Source organism: Gopherus flavomarginatus, chromosome 9 (assembly GCF_025201925.1).
Source record: "Gopherus flavomarginatus isolate rGopFla2 chromosome 9, rGopFla2.mat.asm, whole genome shotgun sequence".
In the NCBI taxonomy this organism is placed as follows: Eukaryota; Metazoa; Chordata; order Testudines; family Testudinidae; genus Gopherus; species Gopherus flavomarginatus.
The window spans coordinates 7,223,486-7,248,166 of NC_066625.1; the positions used below are offsets into that span (position 1 = coordinate 7,223,486).

General features: G+C 53.1%; 2 protein-coding genes across 3 annotated transcripts in view; one reads left to right on the forward strand and one right to left on the reverse strand.

Moving 5' to 3' along the window:
• FLII (FLII actin remodeling protein) overlaps positions 1 to 24,681 on the forward strand; it is a 255,848-nt gene that overhangs the window by 149,830 nt on the left and 81,337 nt on the right. The gene's annotated exons all lie outside the window — the stretch shown is intronic.
• Positions 6,183 to 24,681, reverse strand: part of MYO15A (myosin XVA) — an 81,216-nt gene continuing 62,717 nt past the window's right edge. Inside the window, 9 exon segments of the mRNA XM_050967845.1 lie at positions 6,183 to 8,776; positions 11,089 to 11,229; positions 12,650 to 12,783; positions 13,645 to 13,778; positions 15,950 to 16,083; positions 18,357 to 18,517; positions 21,233 to 21,329; positions 22,233 to 22,310; positions 23,225 to 23,319. Of these exon segments, the coding sequence (XP_050823802.1) occupies positions 8,675 to 8,776; positions 11,089 to 11,229; positions 12,650 to 12,783; positions 13,645 to 13,778; positions 15,950 to 16,083; positions 18,357 to 18,517; positions 21,233 to 21,329; positions 22,233 to 22,310; positions 23,225 to 23,319 (1,076 nt within the window). The 3' untranslated portion in view covers positions 6,183 to 8,674.

Consider the following 24,681-nt stretch of genomic DNA (forward strand, 5'->3'; position numbering starts at 1 on the left):
CATTGCCCACATGTCCCTCGGCCTGCGCCACTTCCAGCAGCTCCCATCGGCCCAGAGCGGTGAACCGCGGCCAGTGGGAGCCACGATCGGCCAGACCTGTGGACGCGGCAGGTAAACAAACCGGCCTGGCCCACCAGGGGATTTCCCTACACAAGCAGCATCCCAAGTTTGGGAAACACTGCAGTAGAGTATTAAGTGATATGACTGACATCTGTCACCTGTAATTTCTTCTTCCATCCTCTCCTGGGGGTGAGTTGTGTGTGCAGTGGAGTATTTTGGTGTGGTAGGGTTGCGTTTGGTTTTTAAATGCACATGCTGCTTTGTGTGAAGGCAGGCCAAAGAAGTGCCCCTCATACTTGGAGCAGAAGGTGGGGAGATGTGGAACAGTCCTTGGTTCCTGGGGGCGTTCATTCCACAGTTTTGGGCCAGCCCCCAAGAGCGCTCGGTCTCTTTCCACAGATGAGCTATATCCATACAGTAGAAAGTTCAGTGTGCAGAAGCAGCGTTGTCAATCATGGCTCTCATCCCAGAGCTTTAGATGATCTAGGTGTCTTGAGCCCAAGTGTGCAAGTCTTTAGATCCTAAGGGATCTGTCTGCAGTTGAGGAGACCCATGTCACCTGTGCCCTACTTTGTTCATTCCAAGGACTCTCAGTCTCTTCCTTGCAGCCACGTTTCCTTTCAAGAGGCTCTAACTCCTTTAACTCGCCCTCCAAGGAAATGCTAGGCAAAGAGAACTGATGTTTCTCGGTTTTCCTTTTCTCAGAGGGTCTGTCTTTCATGGGATTTTTTTCAGCAAGATTTCTGACCTCTGCCTGTTGCTCCATTTCAGACTGACTTGTCCCAAAGGGGAGATTGCTGTCCTAGATGACATACTGAGCTCTGTCACATTGTCTCTTCGGGGACTCATGGTGTTAACCTGTGTATGTGTGCAAACCCCAGCAACACTGGACAGCTAATTCTGTCCATGCCCAACTTGGAAGCATTCAAAATCGCTAAGCTTCTGGATGACCTCGCATGGCAGCAATCATGTTTCTTAGAAGACCTCAGGTTTGAGGGGATGGCGGTGGGGATTAGTAGGGCACTGGACAATTAAATGGCTTCCTAATACTGCAGTGCTTGGAGAGATGGTTATTATTACCAGGCACAAACATGAAGCACTATCACCGTAAACCAGAAGGGGAGAGACTAAGGGAAATAGAGTAAAGGGTGTTTGTGAACTAGGAAGAGCATGGGGAATAACGTTCACTAACTGCATCACCTCAGGCTATTTCCTCCTCCTTTAGGCTAAATAATGCTCTGAAACAGATGTATGGATAGTTATTTCATTTCTCTGTCTATAATTTCTCCTCTGCCTCGTCCTCTAATATCCTGGCATCAGTAGTTAATAATACTTCACACTTCTGTAGCACTTGTCATCCAAAGATCTCAAAGCACTTTGCGAAGTGGGTATTGTTATCCTCATTGGACAGTGGGGAAACTGAGGCACAAAGCGGGACAGGAAATCACCCATGGGGACACTGCCATTGCATGGCCAAACTGGGACTAGAATGCAAGTGTCAGGGCTCCTGGTGCCAGACTCTCGCCACTTAGCACGTATATAGCGCTTTATAGTTCTCAAAGCACTGAGTGTGCGGTGTGCAGTGGAAATCTTCACATACAAACAGTATTTGTAATATCTATAAAAGAGCGAGACCATGAGAGGAAAAGCAGGTCACACGGAAAGCCCAGAATTTAATTTCGCCTCTGCCCTAGTCTCTTACCGCCCTTTGGGAATCATTATCTTTAAAGCTTGGAGCACCAGAAATAAGTGACCTGCTAACCCCTGATTGTAAGTTCTGCTGTGACCCTTGTAAAACTTCTTTCTTTCTTGCTTGCCTGCCAGTTCAATTAACACAGTGTAGCTGGATCCTTAATATGCTCTGGCAGGTTTGTGCTGCTGTCGTGCCATTGATGCCTCCATTGTGGGGAGGCCCCACCCGCCCTCGGTAGAGTTAGGCCTTCCACTGGGGTGGTGGTGAGAGATGAACGTCTGACTGGGTTACCCCTCCAGCATGGCTTGTTCAGTACACGGTGGGCGGTGGAGGTAAATGGCCTGTGTAACTCAGGCTGTAGCATTTGGATACTGAGTCATGCGTGGTTGCCCAGAAAGAGTTGAGGGGGAGGGATTGGCATCTCGGCGCTGTCATCCCCGTAAAGATTAGATTGAAAATGATTCACACACCTGCCCCTTGGAAGGGAAGAATTCTGCTGCCCTGGCTGCGCCCGTCAGGCTCCACAGCTGATCTGAAGACTTGCCCCAGACTGAGAGAACCAAAAACTAATTAGGGGGAGGAGGTCAGGCTTTTAGGTCTCTGTGACTTTGAGGTTGACCAGCTGGTCTCTTCCCAGGTCTTCCGAAGTTCTGGATTCACACTGCTCATTGAAAGAAATGTGACTCTATTTTTACAAATGTTTACTTTAAAACTTAAATCAAGAAAACATATCCGCAAAGCTAAGCTTGTGTTAAGTAACAAAGCTATCAAATCAATATCAAGTCGACAAATTAGTCTCAATGTTGGATTGAAGTTAAATCATCAAATTAGTTAAATGGTCAAATTAATAAAAAAAAAACACCTTCAAATTGTAAAGAGGATTCCAAGAATGTAGCTGCCGGTTTGGATATATAATTAAAGGATTTTACCAAAATCATCCAGTCTGGAACTTGGAGCTGGCTAAAGATCTAAATATGGAAACCAAATTATTATCTAATCCAGGGGTCGGCAACCTTTCAGCAGTGGCATGCCAAGTCTTCATTTATTCACTCTAATTTAAGGTTTTGCATGCCAGTAACACATTTTAATGTTTTTAGAAGGTCTCTTTCTATAAGTCTATAATATATAACTAAACTATTGTTGTATGTAAAGTAAATAAGGTTTTAAAAAATGTTTAAGAAGGTTCATTAAAAATTAAATTAAGATGCAGAGGCCCCGGACCGGTGGCCAGGACCAGGGCAGTGAGTGCCACTGAAAATCAGCTTGCGTGCCACCTTAGGCACGCATGCCATAGGTTGCCTACCCCTGATCTAAAGGCTGAGCCACAACCTCAGACCCAATTATAAATCTTCCTCTTAGCTTTCCATTTTTGCCTGGTGACTAACCCTTTCCTTCTGCCCTCCTATAACACAGACTAACAAAACACTCTTGATAAACCACAGTTTGACAACCATTAGTTTCTAGAAATTACAGGTGACAATCACATTTTAGAGAGTAATTTTATGAGACAATATTTAGAGCTGTTTAACCCTGGGGAACTTTTCTTTCAAATACCTGTCCCATTTGGACTTTCTGGGTGTTCACACACGCACACAGCCATGCTTTCACTTGCATACCCTAACAATGTAAAGGCTGAATAGCTAGGATGTCAGCCAGCTGGTTAAAAACAAAAGACAAAACCAGAAAAAAAAGAGAGTAGCTACTTGAGGGACCAGGGGTTTAGGAGCTCTTGCAGTCTCCTCAACGTTCAGAGTAGGAGTTGGGGCTGCCGTGATGGAGCCAGACAGTGATATGCTGCTGGCACAGCACTTGTTGCTAACAGGCCTCCTTCAGATGCAGGGGCAGACTGATCAAAGTAGTGGGCTGGCCCTTGATGTCATGACTTCCTGTCCCAAACTGAAGGTGGCTGCTCTTGGGGATTTTGGAAGGTCTCTCTTCCCACTAATGGCTTGTTGACCTGAAGGCGAGGCATCTTGGCCTTACGGTTTGTGAACTCCGCTTACTGTGCCTTGCGACACCTTCCTCCAAGATCTTTGCACAAATCAGGTACAAGGCTGACATTGGAGCCATGGAACTTGGGTCAGTCAGGTTTGAATGAGGTCATCTGTAGTGAGCGTCAGTTTTGGGAATAGGCCACTTAAGGCCAGCAATTACAAAAGTATTTGAGTTTTGCATACTGTGGGGACTGGTGTCTGTGATTCCCCTCCAAAAAAATCAAAGTTCCGCACACACAAGACCTGTTTTGAGGTGGCCTTGAGATGACATGATGGGACCAGAAAGTTTGACACCAAAATCTTATAAAAATAGCCGATGTCTCAGGGGGCAGGGGGTTCCCCAACAACCAGTTGCTCGACATTCTGCCATCAACAAAATTAAAAATAACCTGGAGAAACTTCTGATTGATGCCCTCATTCTCGCAAACAAGACAATGTACCGTAACAGTTCTAGTTTGGAACTGGGCTATAAGTCAAACTTTTGGAATCTTTCTCTTGGTGGAGAAAAGCTACTTTGAAACCTATTGAGATAAAACCCACTTCAGATAGAACATTTTATAGGTCAGGCTTCCCACAAAAGTTATAGACTCCAGACCCAGATGATATGCTATTGTTCATTGCGCACAGCTATGCTCTGGAATCTAGTTGGGAAACAAGACAGAACTATACTCTGACAATATTACCTGTCAATAGATTAATTTCCTGCTTCTAAATGAACCCATCCTGAGGCACAGATCATATACAGGAAACCAGCACTGGCTGAATTCGGGCTAGGAACTTGATCATGTTCTTGTCCTAGCTTGTCGCACCACCGTGTAAAATTACACTAGAAGTGGATGATGTTGCAGTTTTGGTTCCTCTCCTTTCGCAGGCTGGATTGGGCACGCTGTACGCAAGGATGTTACGTGAATAGTAAATGATTAATTAACAGACATAGGAGAAGGACAAGTGATGTTTAGGAGAAGGCAGCAATTAATCAGCATCAGTGACTACTGCAGAGATGATGGACTAGAACACGGACAGGAGAACTAGGATGGAGTGCGCACTGGCTCCGAGGGGCTACAAGGAGTCATAGATTGCTTCTCCTCAGCCTGCTAGAGTGAAGTATAGCATCAGCTGAACATCTAATAGAACCTCTCTTGGGCGACTTTATTCTACCCTTCTCTAGTACTTTCCTTCTCCATCTGCCCTGAAGAAGGCTGGTTAAGATCCTCTCCTCACTGTCCATACCTAATGGGAACGGAAGTGACAATGGTAAGGGTTGAGCAGGCCAGAAAAGTGACTTCAGAGACCTAGGGAGAGATCAGAAGACCAGTACCAGGCAGGTGGCTTCAGAACTTGTCCTGAGATCTGTTTTGTGAGCCGAGGATTCACCATAAGCAATAGGGATGTAAATACCATTTAAAAAGTTAAACATTTAAAAGATTACAGATATTTCATTTAAATGGTTTACTGATTAAAGGACCATCAGGGGCCGATCTGGCCAGGCGGTGCTGCTCCAGCCATGCAGTGCGGCTGGGGCCGATCTGGCCGAGCGGTATGGCTGTGGCCGATCTGGCCAGGTGGTGCGGCTGGGGCTGCTCCGACTAACACGGGCTACTGGGGTTGGCCGGCCAGGTGTTAACGGTTAAGACAGGTTAACCGGTAAGACTAGTGCTTACCGGTTAACATTTTACATCCCTAGTAAGCAATTAGGTCAGCCCAGCTGTCTCTTGTCAAACAACAGGGGGTCTGAGAGCAGGATGCAAGCTTGCACCCAAACAACTCAGCTGGTGGGAGCAGTGGTCTCAGCCCCAGCGAGAGGAAAGATCAGCTCACCCGACAACCGTATCTGGCTGTCAAGGCTGGCATCTTCCTCCAAAGGAGCAGGGTCAGTCTGTGGTGATGGGGGGCAGGGTGGAGAAACACAAGGGAAAAGAGACACACACAGATTTCCTCAGTGAGCAATTGCAGCTGAGTGGGGACAGAAGGGGGAGCTCACTCCCTGCCCGGCTCTGTTGTTTCACTGCTTACTGTGTCCAGCCCCCCCAACTCTCAGGGAAGTGGATGGAAGTCTCTCTCCGCCAGCACACGGCCATACACAGGGCTGCTTTATCAGGAAGCAGGAGAACAGACCCTGGGGGATCCAACCCCTCTCCTGCCAGTGAGTCACAGAAGTTGAGTCCAAAACTAGCTCTGCTCTGCAGCTGCCAACAAACAGTCCCACTTGTTGAGATTATCAGCGGCTGGGTGAACCAGCACCGCAACAATCCTCTCCTTCAAAAAGGCCGCACAGTCCAGCCAGCCTGGGAGAGGTGCCTGCAGTGACGTGCTGGTGTCCCGAGTTGTGGTAACACCCTATCCCTTCCAATTCTGGTCCCAAATTTCATACCAGACATAAAGTACATTTTGGGACCAATGCTGCACCTGAGACCAATAAGAACTTTGTCCTGGACTTCAGTGGGAGCAAGGCTGGACAGGTCCTTTCAGGGTGCTGGAGAAGAGAGCTAATCTCTCTACCTGAGTACCTGGCTGGCCCTCTTCTCAGTAGTGTCGGAGCACCTCCCAGTCTCTAATTCCTCACAACACCCCTGTCAGGCACAGAAGTGCTTTATCCCCCTGACAGATTAAATGACTTGCCCAAAATCACACAGGAAGTTTTGTAAATGAGGAACTGAACCTTGGTTTCCTGAGTCACATGCCAGCACCCATCCCACTAGCCCATCCTGCCTTGCAGGCTGTCAAGGCTGTGCTATAGGGGTTTGCTTTTGAGCTGGGTCTGAGCCAGCGCCCCTGCTCAGACTCTCCATCTCTCCCATCCTGGGGGGAGTTCCACTCCACTTGTCACACCCAGCCTCTAGTAAATCAAACCTACCCCAGCCCACTCTCTGCCAACAGTATGATGTGAAACGAGCCTCTGCGTTGGCCTCAAGGAACTCACTGGTTATGAGCTCCTAGGGCCAGGATTTAGGTGCCTAAAGAGGCAGCTAGGCTCCTAGTGGGAATTTCAGAACTCCCAGGGCACCTGGCTGCTCACGGAATACAGTTAGGCCTGTCCGTGGTGAAGGCAGAGGTCATGCTATACAAAGATCTCTGGTTCAGTTCATGGGAGTCACTGTTAACATTTTGGCTGATGCTGGTTCTGCCGAGTTTGTGGCAGCCTTTAACTCTGAGTCCCTTGCAGACAATCTGCCGAGTCACCAACCCAGGCTTGTCTCAGTTCTGCGTTTACATTAGGGCAGGGGTTCAGTTGGCGAACGCTCCCGATATCGCTACAGCTTGGATGCTGCTTTAAATGCCACAGTAATCCCTAAGGGACATGTCCAAAGTCACGTGGAAAGTCTGGCAGGGCCACTAACATAACCTGGATTCCTGGTCCTGTGCCTTAACCACATGATCATCTGTCATGTAAAGAAATGCAGTGATTCAGATGAAGGGCCTGAATGGATTCAGTGAATCGCAGTGTAGAAACTGCAGTTTCTCAAGGCCTAGTTGCCATGGTGGTAAAGCACTTATGGCTGGTCCAGGCTAGCGCCGCCTCTGTTGCTAGCAGCAGAGAAGCTGTAGCGATCCTCGAATATCACCAGAACCTGAGTGCAAATATGACCATCGAGTGCTTCACTGTTCTGTGGGGATCCGTCCGGACTAGAGTTTGGGGGCTTCTTTTAACCTGCGTTAACTGACGGCCAGTTAATGAACATGACTGTAAATAGTCTAGTCCTGGCACACATTTGTCTTAGGATACAGCCTAGGGTAAAGCATAAACACTCTTGTCCTGGCATAAATGTCTGTGAGGTGGTCAGACTGGCATTGACAGTAGGGTTCACTGGCAAGCAGTTGCAACTAGACTGCAAGCTCTGCTCTTGGCTCTACACCAGCGGTTCTCAAACTGGGGGTCAAGACCTCAAAGTAGGTCACGACCCCATTTTAATGGGGTTGCCAGGGCTGGCTTAGACTTGCCGGGACCAAAGCTAAAGCCCCTGCCCAAGGGCTTCAGCCCTGGGCAGCAGAGCTTTGTCTTTGGCCTCCCGGCCTGGGGAAATGGAGCTTTGGTTTGCGCCCTGCTCCGGGGTGACAGGGCTCCGTCGGACTCAGGCTTCGTTCCCCCCCTCTGGGGTCCTGTAGTAATTTTTGTTGTCAGAAGGAGGCGATGAAGTTTGAGAACCCCTGCTCTACACAAATCCTGGGTTGAGGAAAGAGAAAGCACTTAGTTCCCCAGCACACCCAAATGACAGGTGGCTTTGGACTTTAAAGGAATTTTTAATTTTGCACAAATTAGAAACAAAATAAAATCTCAAAGCAACGCTGAGTGCAAAAAGTTAAAAAACGGGAAGCCATTTACAGGGCTAGCGCTACAGAGCAGTATACAAATACAGGCGCCAGTGACACTTATAAAAACGAGAATTAGCTCACAGGACAAACAAGACCAAAAAAGCAGGAGCGAACACAAATAAAAGCCATCTGGTGTATGCAGCATGTTAGCAGTTAGATTGCCGGGTCCTTGGAACAGGCAGATGTGCAAAACTGGGCATGTCCTGCTCAAGGACAATCTGTTAATACGTTGCTAGTAAAATAATGGATTAAATACACTTGATTCTGGAAAAAGGTCATGCCCTATGTCCAGGAGGGCAGTTATTAAATATAAATTAAGGCATCTGTGTTCACCTGTTAACTGGCCGGACTGCATTCCCCACACTCTTCACACTTCAGACCTCACATATGGTCTGTAAATCCCACCACCCCAGCCCCTCAGCAGATGTCCGTCAGCCCCAGCCACTGAAATCAGTGGGGCTATGCTGACTCGAACCAGTTGGGAATCTGTCCCATCGGTGTCTATATTTAGTCTACGTTGCCTCTCCCAGGACATAGAGATATTTGCTTATCTCCATGCTGGCTCTCACTCAAGTAGCTGTTAGGGAGGGAGCGTGCGTGTGTGTAACATGCCTGATCAGAGCAGCGTAATCTCACTGGGAGGGAGGGTGAGTCTCTTCTCGCGAGCGTACAACAGACTTTCCATGTGGGTGGCGATCACGCGGCTCAACTCTAGGCCCTAAAGAGGGAAGGAAGCACAATGCAGCATTACAGCATTTTAACTCGGGTTCCCCCGTGCTGAAATTTTGTTGTGTGGCGTCCAGTCTCGCAGTGGCGAAAGCCGAATGCCAAACCCTCGGCATACACCTCCCAAGTACCTGCGCCCGGTAAAGCAGGGGCCTCTGCTGCCTTTGGGCTCGCTGTTTTGTTGCATTGGAATGAAAATGGTGCCTGCCTGCAGGCGCACAATGCTGTGTGAGCCAGTTGTACTCACAGGGCCCAATCCTGAGAGCTGCTGAGCGCCACCCACGCCTACTGCTGTTGCTGGGAGCACTTCCCAGGCCTGAGCCCGTAATGGTTACCAATACCCAGCTTCTCCGATTTTCTGCTTCTCTCCCTGCTGGTCCTTCCCTCTAGTTACTGTTCTGCTGTGGCCTCCCATTGGCGCTTGACTGGACTCTCTGTGAAACCCCCTCACTCCGCTGGCCTGGAGGTGCCCTTTGCACAACCCACGCATCACAATAGGCAGCACCAGAGCAGCGCCTGCTTCTCCCATGTCCCCCGTATCTGGCAGTGCCGCTGAGCTACAAAATTACAAGCAGTTAGTGTAACACGGCCCTGGTCCACGCAGGGACATTGAGCAGCTCCGAACACTGGTAGCAAGACCGTTGGAAAGGTGTAATAACGAGCCCCAGTTTTCTTGCCTCCCAGTCCTGGGCTTTAAACCATGAGGTCACCTTCCCCTCTGCATCCTGGAGAGATGAACAGAAATTGCTCCTTGCAGGAGTCCACCAGCAATAAAAACCTGTAGATGATTTACTGGGTCCTCATGTTGCAGTTAAAAGGAGAATGCAATGGTGCATTAGACTTTGGACACTGCTGGGCCAGCTGGGCATCTGGCAGAGCCAGGATTTCATTGGGTTTTAGACTCTGAGGATACGTCTAGATTGCAACTGGGGGCTCTGACTGCAGCATGGGTAGACGTACCTGGGATAGCTTTAATCTAGCCAGCTTGAGTAACACCAGCAGTGAAGCCGCGGCAGCCTGGGTGGCACAACCCCGCCCAAGGCTGTGGCTAGATACTTGAGCAAGTAGTCCATGCTGCAGTCTGTGTCGTCACAGCTTCACTGCTGTTGTTTCTCAAGCTGGCTTTGATCAAAGCTACCATACAGGCTGCAATCCCACCTCTGACTGCAGCACAGATGCACCTCGAGTTTTTTTCACTTGGATTCCCTTGTATTTAAGCAGTTGCCTCCATGCGCTGGTTGCCCAAGCAAGTTAGGCAGGGAAAAAGCAAACCCTGTAATGAGGAAATCCTTGCAATGATGTGCTTAGTTTGTGTGCAGCGTTACCGGGATTGCATGTGGGTGGGTAACTGCACATGCAGAGCAGCCTGCTTAGCACAAACGCACACTCACTGCATGTGCTGCTGCACACCTAACTTGTCTGAAGATGTCTCTTAGTTTGCCGATGCGGAGTATGTGGTGCGGAAGCACTTTTGTGCAGTGATCCGGGAAGAGACAGGCTGGGGACGGTGCTGGCTTTACTGTATTTCTGTACCCTCACCAAACACAACCCATGAGCATTCTCTCTGGGAGGCAGCGGCTACCTACCATCTGAAGGTTTAGCTTCAGAGATCCGGGTGAAGAAGCCAGAAGGAGACAGTAGGAAGAGAAGCGACAAGGAGAGAATTAAGAGGGCTGTAGAGAGGATGAGTCACATGGAGCATCCTCTGGGGGGTATTATCCTGAAGAGATACAGGCGCCCTGCCTGCGTTCCCTGCCCTGAGCCTCACCCTGGTGGGGTTCTGTGCTCCCCCAACCCGCTGGCCAGGGACACTGCTGTCTTTACTGTGTTGTAATACAGGGGCTCAGGGTGTCTCACAAGTGCAGTGCACAGGGCCCATGTTGCCCATCTCATTTGTGGGGAGGGGGCAAGCTAGCTCCACACCCTTCACTCCCTGCTCCCAGAGGCCACAGAAACCCTCCCTGGTGCTTTGTGCGGTGGGGTGGGGTAGGATGGGCTCCTGGCATCCTGCCCCCTGCAGAGAGGAACCAGAAAGGCTAGGCTGCATCCCGCCAGCCCCATGGCTGGGGAGCAGGGCCTCGGCAGTGCCATTCGACCCACAAATCCCTGGGAAGCCAACCATCAGGAGTCACATTAGAGTCTAAGAGCCTAAATGGCCATGCAAAGTCAGGGGAGGCGGTAACACCATGGAGCCTTCGCCATGGCCCTCCCATCCCCTAAGCACATCCTGGCATTACCCTGCGCCAGGCCGTGAATCTAGGCAGGGCCGAGGGGTTTAAAGAGAGGGAAAGGCAAGCTCCGTACCTGCTGCAGCTGCAGCTGCATCATCCTCTGTGACATCAAGTCTCCCAGCATGATCTCCACATAGGGGTAGCTGGAGCCGGCTGTGGACCGCTGGGTCCTCGTGGACTGAATCTCCTTCAGCGAGAACTTCACCATCAGCTCCTGGGGATGGATGCACAGCTCCTTCACACGTGCACCCCACCAGGGACCCGGCCCCAATGTATGGACTACAAGCTCATCCTACCAGTTCATCCCATCCTTCCCGGCTACTGTCATTTATCATTCGCACTGCAATCCCGCCTAGGAGCCCGAGCCACGGACCAGGACTCCTCTGTGCTAGGTGCTGTACAACTCCAGAAACACAGGACAGTCCCTGCCCCAAAGAGCTTCCAATCTCAGCACAGGACAGGAAACAAAGGATGGATACAGACAGAGGGACGGGGGAGCACAAGCCATCCCTGCCTTAGGCCCCCTGAATAATACATCTCCATTAGTCTTTGGAAAAATTGCCGTATATCATGAGGCAATAGTTTTCAGGAGCGGCGCCAGGGTTTCTGATGCCCTAGGCGGACGGCCATTTCGCCGCCCCCCAGGGCTCCGGTGGACTTACCGCAGTAATGCCGGCGGACGGTCTGCTGCTGGAAAGGCTCCAGTGGAGCTGCCGCAGTGATGCTGGCGGGCGGTCCGCTGGTCTAAAGGCTCCGGTGGACCTGCCGCAGGCATGCCTGCGGCAAGTCCACTGGAGCCTTTAGACCAGCGCACCGTCCGCCAAAATGACTGCGGCAGCTCCACCGGAGCCTTTCCAGCAGCGGACCATCCGCCAGCATTACTGCGTTAAGTCCACCGGACCCGCGTGCCACCCCCACCCCGGCAAAATAGCACCCCCCAAAAATTCTGGCGCCCTTGGCCATTGCCTAGGTCGCCTAAATGGTAGCGCCAGCCCTGATAGCTTTGCACTGAAAGGTAGATGAGAATGGGGTTGGCACTCTATGTACAGGACATCCACCCTTTCTGGGCCACTGGGGTTAGCCCTCTAGCCCGGTCCAACAGCCAGGGTAACAGCGACAGCAGAATTAAGCTATCACCTGAATCCATTGCACAACAGAGTGAAGGCTCCGGTGTCTAACATGCGGGTCACTGCCGTATTATGAGGCACACGGCTGAGCCCGGGGGGTCGGGGGGGAGGGAAGGGGGCCTCTCTGTGATGTACTAGAGCACACGGCCCCGCTCCCAACCTGTATGATGCCAGTCCCGATGGGTTCCACTCTCAGATCCAGCCCTCCCAGGGCAGACGTCACCCGCCAGCCAATGGGCCTGGCCGACATGCTTCTGTCCTTTCCTGATGGGCCCCTTTCAGAGGGGGCAGCAGGCCTTGACCAAACTTGCAGAGGCGGGGGCAGTTTGGCTCTTTCCAGGCCCAGTGAGCTCTCCTGGAGCCTCACCATGCTGGTGGGTAGCTCTCTGAGCCAGAGCCAGCCCACACGTAGACCAGGCCCCGGCTGCAACTGTGCCCTGCACGTCAGGAGCAAGCACCTCCTGGAGGGACCGGGTGAGGGGCTGGCCTGCTGCCCCCTACACCTACGTGGGTGTCCTTGTGGAGGAAGTGGAGGCCATTCTGGTTGACGGCCAGGATGCACGGCGAGACGATGGCGTTGTTACTGCAGCTCTGGATGTAGAAGAAGGAAGAGCCGAACATGGAGAAGGCGCTCAGGAGCCCTGCGGAGATGACGTGCAGTCAGCAAAGCCAGGGACCTGCCCAGAACCCAACCCTGGTGCTGAGCCACAATGATCAGCTGGGACATAGGGAAAGGGGGGGGTCCCCTCCAGGACAGGGAGATCCTCCCCATTGGGGCAGGCGGTAGTACTGCCACTGCCCAGTAGGGGGAGGCAGCATTCGGTCCTGCCGCCCTGCTGGTGGAATCTGCTAAGGCAGGGAGATGATCCATCATTGCATCTGGCCACATCCCCTTCTAAACAGCCCTGCCCCCTCTGGGCTCCCGCGTGCCCCCAGCGGAGGGGGAAGATTGTCTCCCACGAGGCTCTTCGTGTGGGTTTATGCCGGTAGAGGCCAGGGCCTAGCCATGGAGGGCAGGAGGGGGGTAACTGGGCTCCTTGAGCCTGCTAGATGGGGGAGGGGGGGCATGGTCGGGGGACTCTAACTCGCCCCTCCCTCGACATGCCAGGTACCCAGCACAGCACACACTGTCTCTTCCAGAGCAAGAGCCCCTCCTGCTTCCTCCCCACCCTCTGCCACTGGCTTGGGAATCGGCCTGGGCAGCAACATTTTGCATTGCTGACGAATGAACAAAAGCCAGGACACCCAAGGCAGCACCGAGGACACGGCAAGTGCCTGCGGGGGGAGGGGAGGGGAGAAGCACTGCCGAGACCCACCCAGAGCTGTCACTGCAAAGGCCCTCAACATCAGGGCAGCACTCAGCTGCTTCCGCTCCTGGCTGTCCCATCTTTGACCACGTTCCCCTCTGATCTAAAAACGCTCCCCTAATCCCCAGCTCGGCCAACTCTCAGCAGCGGCTCCCTCGCGAGCCTGCCCCCGGTCCCGGCGAAGGGAAGACTTACCTAGGAACTGAGCTCTGGCCTGGTGGGCGCTCAGGGCCTGGACCTGCGGCATATGCTGCAGCACCGCGTTGAGCCACGACTGAGCCTTCAGCGCTTGGCAGAACTGGGGTGGGACGTAACCCTGCACCTCGCAGCTGGGGGGGAGAGACGCAGGGAAAGGTCACAGCCAGCCCCAGGCAAACGCCTCCCTGCCCATGTCGCAGGACAGAAAGCCCACTGCGGGAGAGTGCTGCCCACCCATCCCTCAGCTCGGAGTACGTGCTGAGCACCGGGGCAGCAGAGAACCAGGGGGTGGGAAGGACAAAGACCCCTCCTTGAGTAATAGCAGCCAGAGCTCAGCCCTCAGGAGAGCTCCTTACTGGCAAGTCCCATGGTGCCTTGCTGAAGTGGGGAGTCCCTCATCCCTGAATCAGTCTCATACAGTGATGAGGGAACTCCCCACCCCACTCCTAATGCAGCACATTCACCACAGGAATTGTCCAGCCTCAGCCCCGTCCCCCGCCCATGCTGGGGCTCTGCCTCCATTAAATAACAAAACTGTACAGCAGGAGTGTGCTTCTGAGCATAGGTCCCCATCCTGCAAAGACCCACACACATGCTTAGCTTTATGAAACCAGTTAAATCACATGTAAAAGCCTTTGAGGGACTGGGGCCTCCTTCCTGAGCAGGCTGATGAGTGTTTCCCCCTGCAGGATTCCTGCCTTCCCACTAGCTGTCTCTTGCAGCAGAGCAGATCTGCTCCTCAGTGGCACTAATGAGACTCACCTGGTCTGGTTACCAGGGAGAGTCAGCAGAACAGCTCTGCACCTCCATGCAGGGTCCTACAGCTTGACATCCAGAGACAAGCACATATATACTGAGTTCAGTCTGAATACATTGCAAACCTAGGCCCAGATCCTGCAAGCTGATCTGTGCAGATGGACCCTGGCACCTGTTGGGAATCTCACTGATGTCAGTGGGGCTCTGCAAGGGCATACCCACATGTATCAGATTGCAGGGCCACCGCAGCTACACACTCAGTTTAATAAGACTGGAGGATTTTGGAGTTGAGCCACGAGGTCACTGCTACCAGGAAACCCAAGTTCACAAAGCAGCCTTAAGCCAACAGCCCCTCAGTCCTTGGCATTTGGTCTGGAACTGAAGTTCCTACATGAGTTCATCTTTCTTCTCATTTAGGTCTTATGTAAGCGGTAGTAGTCTCCCACCTCTCCTCTCCCCTCAGGGCAGCAATTCTGCAGGCTCTCTGCACACCTCTAAAAGCTTCACCTTCCAGGAGATTTTTTGTAGTGACTGAAACTCCAGGAATTCCCCAACCCCCAAGTACATGTGGGATTTAATTCACCGCAACAGGAATAGTTAGTGCTCTGATCTGAGACCGGAATTTTGAATCTTCTCATTCCATGCAACCATTTCTCTGTGCAAGCACAGCTCAGGGGGGATGTCCTGCGCAGACAGCCCAGGTGATCAGCACCAGGGTGAGAGCACTCGGGTTTAGCACCGCCCTGGTGTGAGCAGCCCCACTGCAAAGTCCAACCCGAGTTCCTGTGTCCATGCTGGTGCTATGCTCTCCCACCTGTCTCACTAGTTCTGTTGTGTGGATGCCCCATTGTCCTTGGTGCTGCAGTCAGATGAGCCGCTCTATAATTCTTTCCCAGTGAATTGTGGGAGAACTTGTCTGTCCTTCTGGGCATGCGGGGGGGTGGGGGAATTGTGGGAAGGCACTGGAGGACTATCCACACTCTTTAGCCAGTGTCCTCGCTGCAGAGTGCGTGCGTTAGCAGCCTGAGTGGAAGTGGAACCTGGACTCGAATCCAGAGCCTCAGCCAGGCCGGCTAGCCTGGGTTGAAAGCACCACTAGACTCGGCTGAGAGGTTGTGTGTGTGTGGATGGGAGGTGGGTTAGGGGCAACACCCAGATAAGACACTGTGCTGACTGCAGTGAAGACAGACTCTGGGGTGGCCTGTCAGCTCATACCGATGCCGATGACACCTAGTCTGTCTATAGCATACACCCGTCGAGGACCTGGAGGCACTCTGCAAACAATGGAGCCAAGCAGCTCTGGGAGGTGGCAGGACGTGTCACACACGTTTTAGAGCAACATTAGGCAGAGAGAGGCTAAGTGACTCGCCCAAGGTCGCATGACAAGTAAGCAGCAAAGTGTGGAACAGAACCCAGGAGTTCTGGCTGCTCTGCTCCAGCCACTAGCCGGGGCTCCCTACTCACTAAGGTGCAAACACACCAGGATGGGATACAAGCCGTGATTAGCAGGGTAGCACCCAAGCGCCACCACGCCCAGGGTACCTACACGGTGGGCAGGTACATGCTGTCCTTGGCCCGGTGCTGGAGGGCTGCGAGTTTGGAGACCTGCTGGCATTGCTGTTCGCTGGGTTGCAGGGGAGGTAGGATGTTGAAAAGCCCCTTGAGATAATCGGGCAGGACCTGAAAGAAGATATAGAGCATGCCGGGCGTGCCTTTGTCACACTCTCTCATCAGGAGTCAATGGGAGCTGATCTGGGAGCTGTTGGGCTCCATGGGATGTGCCCAGGAAGTGCACAGCCTGGTGTGAATGCGTTGACACACATACAGGCAGTCAGATACCATGGAGAGGGCCCCGGCATAACAACTCACAATGCAGATTGTGGTAAAGCACGTAACTTTGCATGGACTTCAAAGAGACGCGTGGGGGCATGAGTACTGAACGGAGATGCTTTCCTGAATCGCGGTCTTGGACTGTACAGGCACATCCACACACCCACTCTTTGGGGGACACACTTTGAAGAGTCAGGGAGGGATGCCCAGGGCAGAGGGGGGCACCTGAGATCTGCAGAGGAACTAGGGGAATTCTGGGACTGGCTGGGCAAGGAGACTGGGACACAGTGGGGCAAGGAGAAGAAGGTGGACCTGTTGGAGGGAAAGGGACATCAGGAGTCTAGCTTGAGGGAAATAGGCATAGAGGATGCGCCCATTAGAGAACACTCCCCTCCAGAGGCTGGAATGGAACCCAAGATTCCTGAGTCTCACCATTCCTCCACTGTCAGCAAATATCCATGAAACCTTCTGGCTAAGTGTCCCAACCCCCTCTAGTGCTGGTCCATACAGAAGATGACAACCTACTACTGCTGGACTCCAGTAACTCCATTAGCACACATGGCAGAGGTCTGGGCGATGGATCTATAGGTTCCAGCCCTGCCGATGACACACTTGGGTGGCAGTATGATGCCACATAATGGAATTGCTGGGGGTTTTTCAGTTTGCTTGTCAATAAACTGAGTAAATCACACACAGCAAATGACATTCAAAGAACATTGTTAAGGTTGCCAAGTCAAGCATACAAGTTAGAGAATGCCAGAATCAACAAATAAATACAAAGTACAGTTTAAATAACAAAACACTACTAATAATCTCTAAAAGAAAAAGAAAGTGCCAGAATTAAGGGGGTCTTTGCAGCCTTAATGTGGCTCCTTTGTGCATGCACAGTATGATACAGTTGTTAATTACACGGTCACATCTTATCCTTTTCACAAGCCTCCTGCCTCATTCAATGCCCAGGACGGATCTGCCCTGGGGATGAGTCAGGGTTGTGTAATGAAGGAGGCTGTTGTCTGTTGAATCCTGATTTATTTGCTGCAGAAGTGAAAAGGTCTGTAGTGACCGAGACAGGGGACTGCAGGAAGAGAAAGGCGGAACTCACAGTTAAGGCGGTTGAAAGCTGCCTTGGAGGACTGGATTCGATCCCTGCCTCTGCCACAGAATTTCTTTGTGATTCTGAGCAAGTCCCTTAAACCAAACTTTTCAGAGGTGGTCACTGATTGTGTGCACTTCATTTTCTGGGTTCCCAACTTGACACCTGGGGTCTGATTTGCAGAGGTGCTGAGCACTCACAACTGGAGCTGGGCTTTGAACACACAGAACTAAGGACTCTGAAAAAACAGGGCTTAAGTGTCTCAAATTGGCCACCCAAAATTAGTGGAAATTGTTTACCTTAATCTCTCTGTGCCTCAATTCCCCAACTGTAAAATGGGAATAATACCATCCCTACGTCACAGGGATAAAAATAAATCCACTAATGTCTGCGAAGTGATCAGACACTACAGTGACCAGCACCAGAGAAAAAAGCCCATGAGGAAATGAATAATTCGGCCTTCAGAGCTGGGTTAGAATAGCATACAGCAGCTAAGGCCTGGGGCCAGCCTCTGAACAACCTAGAAAAACTGAAACATTGAATAGCTGCTCAGTAAGTGAAAACCATCCATCCTGTGCACTAAATGAGGCCGTGTCCTGAGGAAAAAAATAGTACGTGATCAAGTTAGGAAGGACTGTACCATAATGCATGGGCACACACTGGCTGAATGACGATTGCACACAGGCCACATCAGTTCTGGCATTTCCTAACTTTTGGGGGCTTGGCTTTGCAACCTGCCCAATGTTCTCTTGTCATTTTTCCAGACCGGTGGGGTGGGAGTGTGAGCTTAGGCAGACAGAAGCTAATTACCTGGCAGTGGAAGCTGGCTGGGACACTGGAGCTAACCCCACTGCTCTGCCAGAAAGGGGCCAGGGGATCTTTAATGACCGCGAGGGGTCAGGAGCTTGGTTTTATGAAAGATTGCTCCTCAGACACCCCTGAGCCCATACTTCAGGGAAGAGAGGAGGATGAGGCCCTTCTTAAACTAAGGTAACTGCCCCTCTGGCCCTGGCTGGGTCTGAGCTGCTACCTGGTTATAGAGCATGGTGACATACAGCTCATTGTCAAATTTCAGCGGCTGGGTCCAGATGATGCGCCGGTACCAGAACATGTAGCTGTTGTCCACTTGCTCCATCTCCGTGGCCACGTCAAGGATATACTCCCGTCTACTCAAGGGGCGGACATTCTGACCTATGGGGAGCACAGGGGAACAGTCAGCTGCGTGGTTCTGATTTTAAAGGCTGCTCTGGTTTTGCTTCTTTCCAATGCGGAAGGGTAAAGCTGGCTGGAGAACTGAATGGCGTATGCAGAGCAGAGATACTGAAGGCAGGAAATCGGATTCATTGCTACTCTTTGACACTTTGGGTTGTGTCCACAGCTACTTAACCCCCGGGAGAACAGCTTGGTTTGTTTAGGATTCAACCACCCAGCCAAGCCGAGAACGCTGCCAGGCCCCATCTCTGAGGCTGTGTCTACATGACAGAGCCTGTGTCGGCGTAGCCCCATCAGCACCTCTTCGCCGGCGTTGTCCCTTTGTGAAGGCGCAGCGTATGCTGACAGAAGGCGATTGTCCTAATCCTGGCAGACACCACCTCCCCACACATTAGCTATGGCGGCATAGCTGAGTCTACTCTGTTGGGGTTGGCGGCAGGGGGACATGGCTAGCTTGAGTGACATAGCTATGCCGGGGTAAGTTTTACATGTAGACAAAGCCTCAGTCATCCGTCAAAAACCGGGAAGACAAGACTGACCATTCCTGATAGTTCTAAGATAAAAAACAGGCAGAAAAAAATCCATAAAACCCCTTTAAAATAAAAGTCCAGGCCTTCTTTACACGTCGTGCCAAAAGGACACAAGCTGAGTCTGTGTTTCCTTCTGCAGCTCGGCTCTAAATGCTTCAGGATTTGGGACACTTGGAATCATCCATGGAACTCCTGAAAGCATGTTATAATTCCAGAGTTCAGGAGAGCCCTTACACAGACAGATGAATGTGGGTGTCATAAGCCCTATTTTATAGATGGGGAAACTGAGGCAGGAGGAGGTGAATTGATTTGCCCCAGGACACAGAACAAGTCAGAGGCAGGGCTAGGATTAGATCCCATGAACCTGTGTCACTGGACTGTGCTGCCCTCTCTCACGGCACAGCCCCCCAGCCAGGGATCAGATCGACTGTGGAGAATCCACATTCAGAGCCTGAGGGCTCCATTTCCAAGAAGAGGCTTCCAACTATCCTCATAAAAAGCAGTGGAGAGGGAGTGAGAGGGTTGGTGGGGCTAAGAAGGCGAGTGACATTCCTAGGGTGATGCAGTGCTTTCCCAGAAAGCAGGATATGACTCAGATATGCTATTTCCTGGCGGTTCTGGGCCCATCCACAATACCATGAACAATTTCCTGGCTTTTCAGCATTTCAGAAGAAAGTCGAGGCCAATAATCCACCCCCCTCTCCTGGCACTGCCCTGGAAGTTGCAAAAATACCAAGCAGGACACCCCTCAAAGGCAGCACAAGCCCCCAGCCAGCCCCAGGGATGGGATACTCCACTGGGACAGGGTGAGGTGGAAACCTGCACGGCTGCTGCCTGCACTGTACCCGTCCTGTGCCTAGAAACGCCAGGGCTGTGACCCTGGCACCATTCACCCGCCCTGAGCTCCGCTGAGAAAGGACAGCACTTTCCTCCTCCCGTCACTGCCTGTGGCTTTCCATCCTCTCTGTGTCTCCAAGCCCAGCAGCTCAGCACCAATGCCATCTGGAGAGGCCTGGCGCTGCCAGAAGATGCCCAGAAAGAGATGTTCTAGGACCACGCGGCAGGCCTCGCTTGTGCCAGGGAGCATCACCGGGCGCTGGATCGACTGGTGATTGCCTCGCACTCCCGCTGTCGGGCAGCCACTGGCCGTTAGGAATAAGCTACACTGGCACAGAAATGGCCGTCTGGGTCACTTTGCCCGTTCTTCAGGGAGGTGGTGGGCTCTCAGTGCAGTATTTTACCTCAGCTGGGAATGCACATCACACAGGGCTTAGCCTCTGGACACACAAAGGGCTTAACCGGACAGCGTCAAGATAAAAACATCCCAATCCAGTCAGTGCCTCCTGAGCCATCTCCTAGGGCAGCCATTTAACTTGGCAGTGAACAGCAGCAACAGCCAGTTCATTAGGCAAGAGACAGCATTGTTCAGCCAACACCCAGGAGCTGACTGGTGTTTAGCCTGGTGCGAAAGTCTCTTACGCTTGTCTTTTCACACAAGTTATATCAGGAGGCAATGTGGGCTAGTGGGCAGAGCGCTGCACTGGGAATCAGGAGGCCTGGGTTATATTCCCAGCTGACCTGCTGCAGGACAGTGATCAAGTCACTTGTTTGCTCTGTGCCTCAGTTTCCCCTCCCACCCTCTGCCTGTTTACACTGTAACCTCTGTCTGTGCCTAGATGCTCGCCCAGCACCTAGCACAATGGCTTAACTGGGATTTCTAGGCAATAATACTCAACAGGGCGAGTATTCCCTCTCCTATGTTTTCATTCCGTACAAGGGTTTCATTTCTCTTCTCTTAATGGGGCAGTGTCTTGATCCGAACAATGGCCTGTGCCGTTACTCCTCGAAGGAGGGGGGACGCCAGGGCTCAGAACCAGGAGGCTGCTGCCCACAGCTAGTCTCTGGAGGCGGGCCACGGAAATCAGGTCAGCCAGGAAGTCCCCCCACAATGCATTTGGGACCTGAGTGCCATCACCTGCTCTGATGCCACCTGCGGGCCTGGGGAAGCAGACTCCGGTCAGCTCAGGCTGCCTGTCGGTGGGCATGCAATATGGGAATGCCCAACGGCAGAGGCAGGTCACTGGGCAGGACTCAAGGGGTGGGATGGGACCACTTCAGAGGAGAAAATGGGGAGAGCCACCCCCTGCCTGCCCCCAAGCCTCACCTCCGTTGGTAACGGCAAAGATGACATATTCGTCAAAGGCCTCGGGCCGATGCAACCCCATTTCATAGCACATCTCCTCGATCACGTCCAGTGCAACCTAGAGAGAGGGGAAAACCACCCGGCTGAGCCCCTCAAAGGCTGGGAAGGAGGCTTTAGCGCTGGCATTGTGCCCCCACCACCATGGTCTCTGCCCAGCACGGCTGGTGGGACTTCCTGGAAGAACACCCCTTCCTGGCTGTCTGGCAAAGCCCTGGATGGCCTGATCCCGCAAGGTGCTGAGCGCCCCGGTGCCCAGGGTGGGCTAAGCATGCAGGAGCAGGCCATGAGGAGGAGCAGCAGGGGAATCTGCGATGGGTTCAGAGACATGGCCAGAAGTTTGGGTGCTTTGCTGCTCCGTCCTAGGGCTGGGCCAGCGACCTCATGGGATCTTTCCCCCCTCTCAGGTGAGAGCAGCCGGCTCTGCCTGAGGTATGCAAGAACCTGAACATACCTTTGATGGGCAGCCAGGTGCCAGCTGCGTCGGGTTAACTGGGGCTCCGAGAAAACACTCCACTCTGGGCAAACCTTAAACATCAGCCCCACTCCCCTGCCATTATCCCCTTCCGCCCCCTGAGCCTATGGACCCTGCAAGCCCCGGCGCTGACCTTTGGAGCCTGGGCCCAGCTGTAGGTGAAACCGATAGCCCTGACATGTCCTATCCCCGCCCAACTGCTGAGCTGGAGGAACAGCTGGCCAGCGCTGCAGCCACCTGGCAGGATTCCACCATGCACTGCGCCAGGGAGAGACGCTGCCTGGAAGCATTGCCTTCCCACCGTAGCCCCCCAAGGGAAATCAGCGACTTTGGGGAGCTCTCCCTAATGCCGCTGTTGGGGAGGGGCTGAGCTCAGCTCCTGGTTGGGGCTCTCTCCGCTCCCGCGCTCGGCTCCATCACTGCACTGAGGGAGCATCCTGAGCGGGAGCGGGGAGATCTGGGCAGTGCCGTGCCCCTGTGCTGACCTACCGAGCACGTTTTGATCTTCAGGTGCCTCTCGATCCCTCCCGGCAGGAGAAACAGCTGACGTTTTGCGCTCCGGCCAGCCTTGGTTGGGGGGTAAAGCACAGAGAAGCAGGAAGGTTTCCGAACCGTTAAGCCATCCATCAGCTCCAGAGGCCAGGCTAAAGACCCCAGGCTAGGTTCTCCCACATTGGTGCAGGGAGATTTCCTGTGGAGGATCCTATTCTGCCTAGCAGAATCCCCGTGCGCTTTCTGTCTGGCTGCAGCACCCCTCTGTTTCCTGCCCTGCGCTGGTAGGTGGGGCTCACACACCTCGGTTAGCCACCAGGGGCATTTCAGGGAGGCGGGAAGCCGTCTTCACGATGCACTCGCCAAGTCCCCAATTTGCAAAAGTGACTCGTGAGCCTAGGGCCCTCTGTTCCCAGGTTCCCGGGCCCCATTTCCAGAGGGCAGGTGCCCAGCACTGCCTGACAAACAGGCTCCCCGCAGGCCTCTTGAGTCACCAGCCCCTTGGTAAAACCGTGGCCTGATCTGCAGAAGTGCTGAGCTACCCAGAGCTCTGGCTGCAGTCAATGGGAGAGGGCAAGCAGGCCGAGACCATCCCCATCCTTGCAAGTTCCTGTCCATTTCAGCCCTTGCCACCACGGAAAGGCCTCTGCTCTCCTCCCCGCAGCCCTATCATTGGCATCACAGGGGTTACACGCCCTGGCTGCAGCCACCCACAGGTGTAGCCGCCTGCTCAGCCCCATTCTAGCCTTCCCAGCTGGAAGCAAGGCACAGACAAACAGCGTAGGCCATGCAGGGGAGCCCGGAAAGTGGAGCCCCCTGGAGGAACTCGGCCTTTGTAAGCCCAGGGAGCTCAAGGGGTACAGTCCCATGCCATCCCCATGGCGAGCTGTTTGTGACCCAGTCTAGCCCCTCAGAGAGCCTTCTCCCCCTGTGCCCACCTGGTGCATGCTGACACCATAGCAGGGCTCCTGTGCGAGCGCCGGACTCACCACCATGGCTTTGAGCTCCAGGCTGCTGGGAAATTCGCGCCGGCCACCAAACTGGAAGGTCTTCCTGAGGTTCTGCTCGCAGGCCTTGGCAATACCTTAAATGTACGGACACCAGAACCCCGTCAAAGCAGAGCCGGGCCCCAGGCTCAGCGCGGGGTTCCAGGCCTCCAGCTCCCCAAACGAGGGGAAGCAGGCCAGACCCAGAGCGTAGCTTTGGGTCACTACAAAGACACTGGTTAACAGTGAAATTCAGGTCTGGTTCAGAGGGGGAACAACCCCAAAATCGTGAGGTGTTGGGGGGGGTATCATAGCACCTATCTGTAATCGAAGGTTACGTTTATTTCTAGGGCTGTCGATTAATCACAGTTGTGACGAACTGGGAAAGTTCTTAATGTTTTCTCTGAATACTGTGTTGGTGCCTCAGTGTCCCCATGGCAGTTCTTAAGTATCTGGCAGAGCAAAGGGCCAGTGCACCTAAATGCCTGACACTCTGTCTCCTAGCAACTGATGGCCTGGGCCCCTCCTCTGCAAAGGTGCCAGCTGAAGGTGTTGGAGACAAAGGGATCAGGTGACCTCCTGGCCCGGGAAAGGGGCTGAGGAGAGAGGAGGGGCTGGGAGGGGTTGTTAGTCTGGAGCTGGCTGGGGTCAAGGGTGGAGGGCAGACCTGGGGGTCTGGCTCACTGCCCCCCAGAATGGACCCAGCCGAGGGGTCCGGTTCGCAGTATCTACAAGCTCTGTTTTAGACCCTGTTCCTGTCATCGAATAAACCTCTGTTTTACTGGCTGGCTGAGAGTCACGTCTGACTGCAAAGTGGGGGTGCAGAACCCGGTGGCTTCCTCAGGACCCCGCTGGGGTGGACTCGCTGTGGGAAGCGCACGGAGGGGCAGAGGATGCTGAATGCTCCAAGGAGAGACCCAGGAGGTGAAGCCGTGTGAGCTTCTTGCCCTGAACAAGTCTGCTCCAAGGGAGAGGAGGCTCCCCAAAGTCCTGACTGGCTTGGTGGGGAGCAGTTCCAGAGCATCGCCCGGTGACTCCGTGACAACTGGTGGCAGAGGTGGGATGTACTGCACCCCGTGAATGGCGCTGCTTGCAGTAAGTGACTGGGGAGCAGTAAAACAAAGGAGGGATAATGAGGACCAGGCGCGCTGAAGGCTCAGAGAGGGACGGTTTCAGGGGGCAGTTAACCTCTGGGAGTGTGTGACCAGCGAGAAGGACTGTTGGAGTAACGGGGTCCCCCTGAGGACGGCAGCGAGCAGTCTCAGGGGCGGAGGAGCTTGCCGCTCGACCCTGGGAGAGAGAAGGATTTTTGCAGTAGCAGGGTTCCCCGGGGGATTGCAGGAGCAGTCCCAGGGGCGGAGGAGTCTGCAGCTCGACCCTGGCAAAGAGGTGGTGATCACAAGAAGGGCTGGCACACCAGGGGTTCTTCCTGGAAACCATGGGAGAGCCAAGAGCACACA